At 44.9% G+C, this 276-nt stretch overlaps 1 protein-coding gene across 1 annotated transcript in view; it reads right to left on the bottom strand.

Annotated features, from left to right (window-relative positions):
- Positions 1-270, bottom strand: part of LOC109830533 (exocyst complex component 5-like) — a 33,819-nt gene extending 33,549 nt beyond the window's left edge. The window contains exons 1-2 of the mRNA XM_020397813.1: positions 142-270; positions 1-72 (exon numbers count right to left, since the gene is read on the bottom strand). The exon at positions 1-72 is cut by the window's left edge and continues 156 nt beyond it. Of these exons, the coding sequence (XP_020253402.1) occupies positions 1-72; positions 142-183 (114 nt within the window). The 5' untranslated portion in view covers positions 184-270. The remainder of the gene's footprint in view (positions 73-141) is intronic.

Below are 276 nucleotides of genomic sequence, written 5' to 3'. Positions count from 1 at the left end.
ATCCTCATCCTTGAACGACGGCAAGAGCTCGTTCACCAAGTTCCCAAACAAAGCATCAAACGAGAAATCGCCCTAAATTTGGATCAATTTTAGCGAATCAGAGCACAGAATTTAGATAAAGGGGGAGGGAAAGGACAGTACCTTGAAGTCCTCGATGTCGAGGATCAGAGGGAGGGCGGACATGGCTTGATCGGATCCAAGAAGCTCAATTTGTATCGTAAAAGGAGCTTTTTGTATATCTAGGTTTTTTGAGATGGGGAGATCAGAGAGAGGGAT

The sequence above is a fragment of the Asparagus officinalis genome, chromosome 2, assembly GCF_001876935.1.
Source record: "Asparagus officinalis chromosome 2, Aspof.V1, whole genome shotgun sequence".
NCBI lineage: Eukaryota > Viridiplantae > Streptophyta > Magnoliopsida > Asparagales > Asparagaceae > Asparagus > Asparagus officinalis.
The sequence above is the reverse complement of the archived record's forward strand: the minus strand, read 5'-3'. Positions and strand labels throughout refer to the sequence as shown.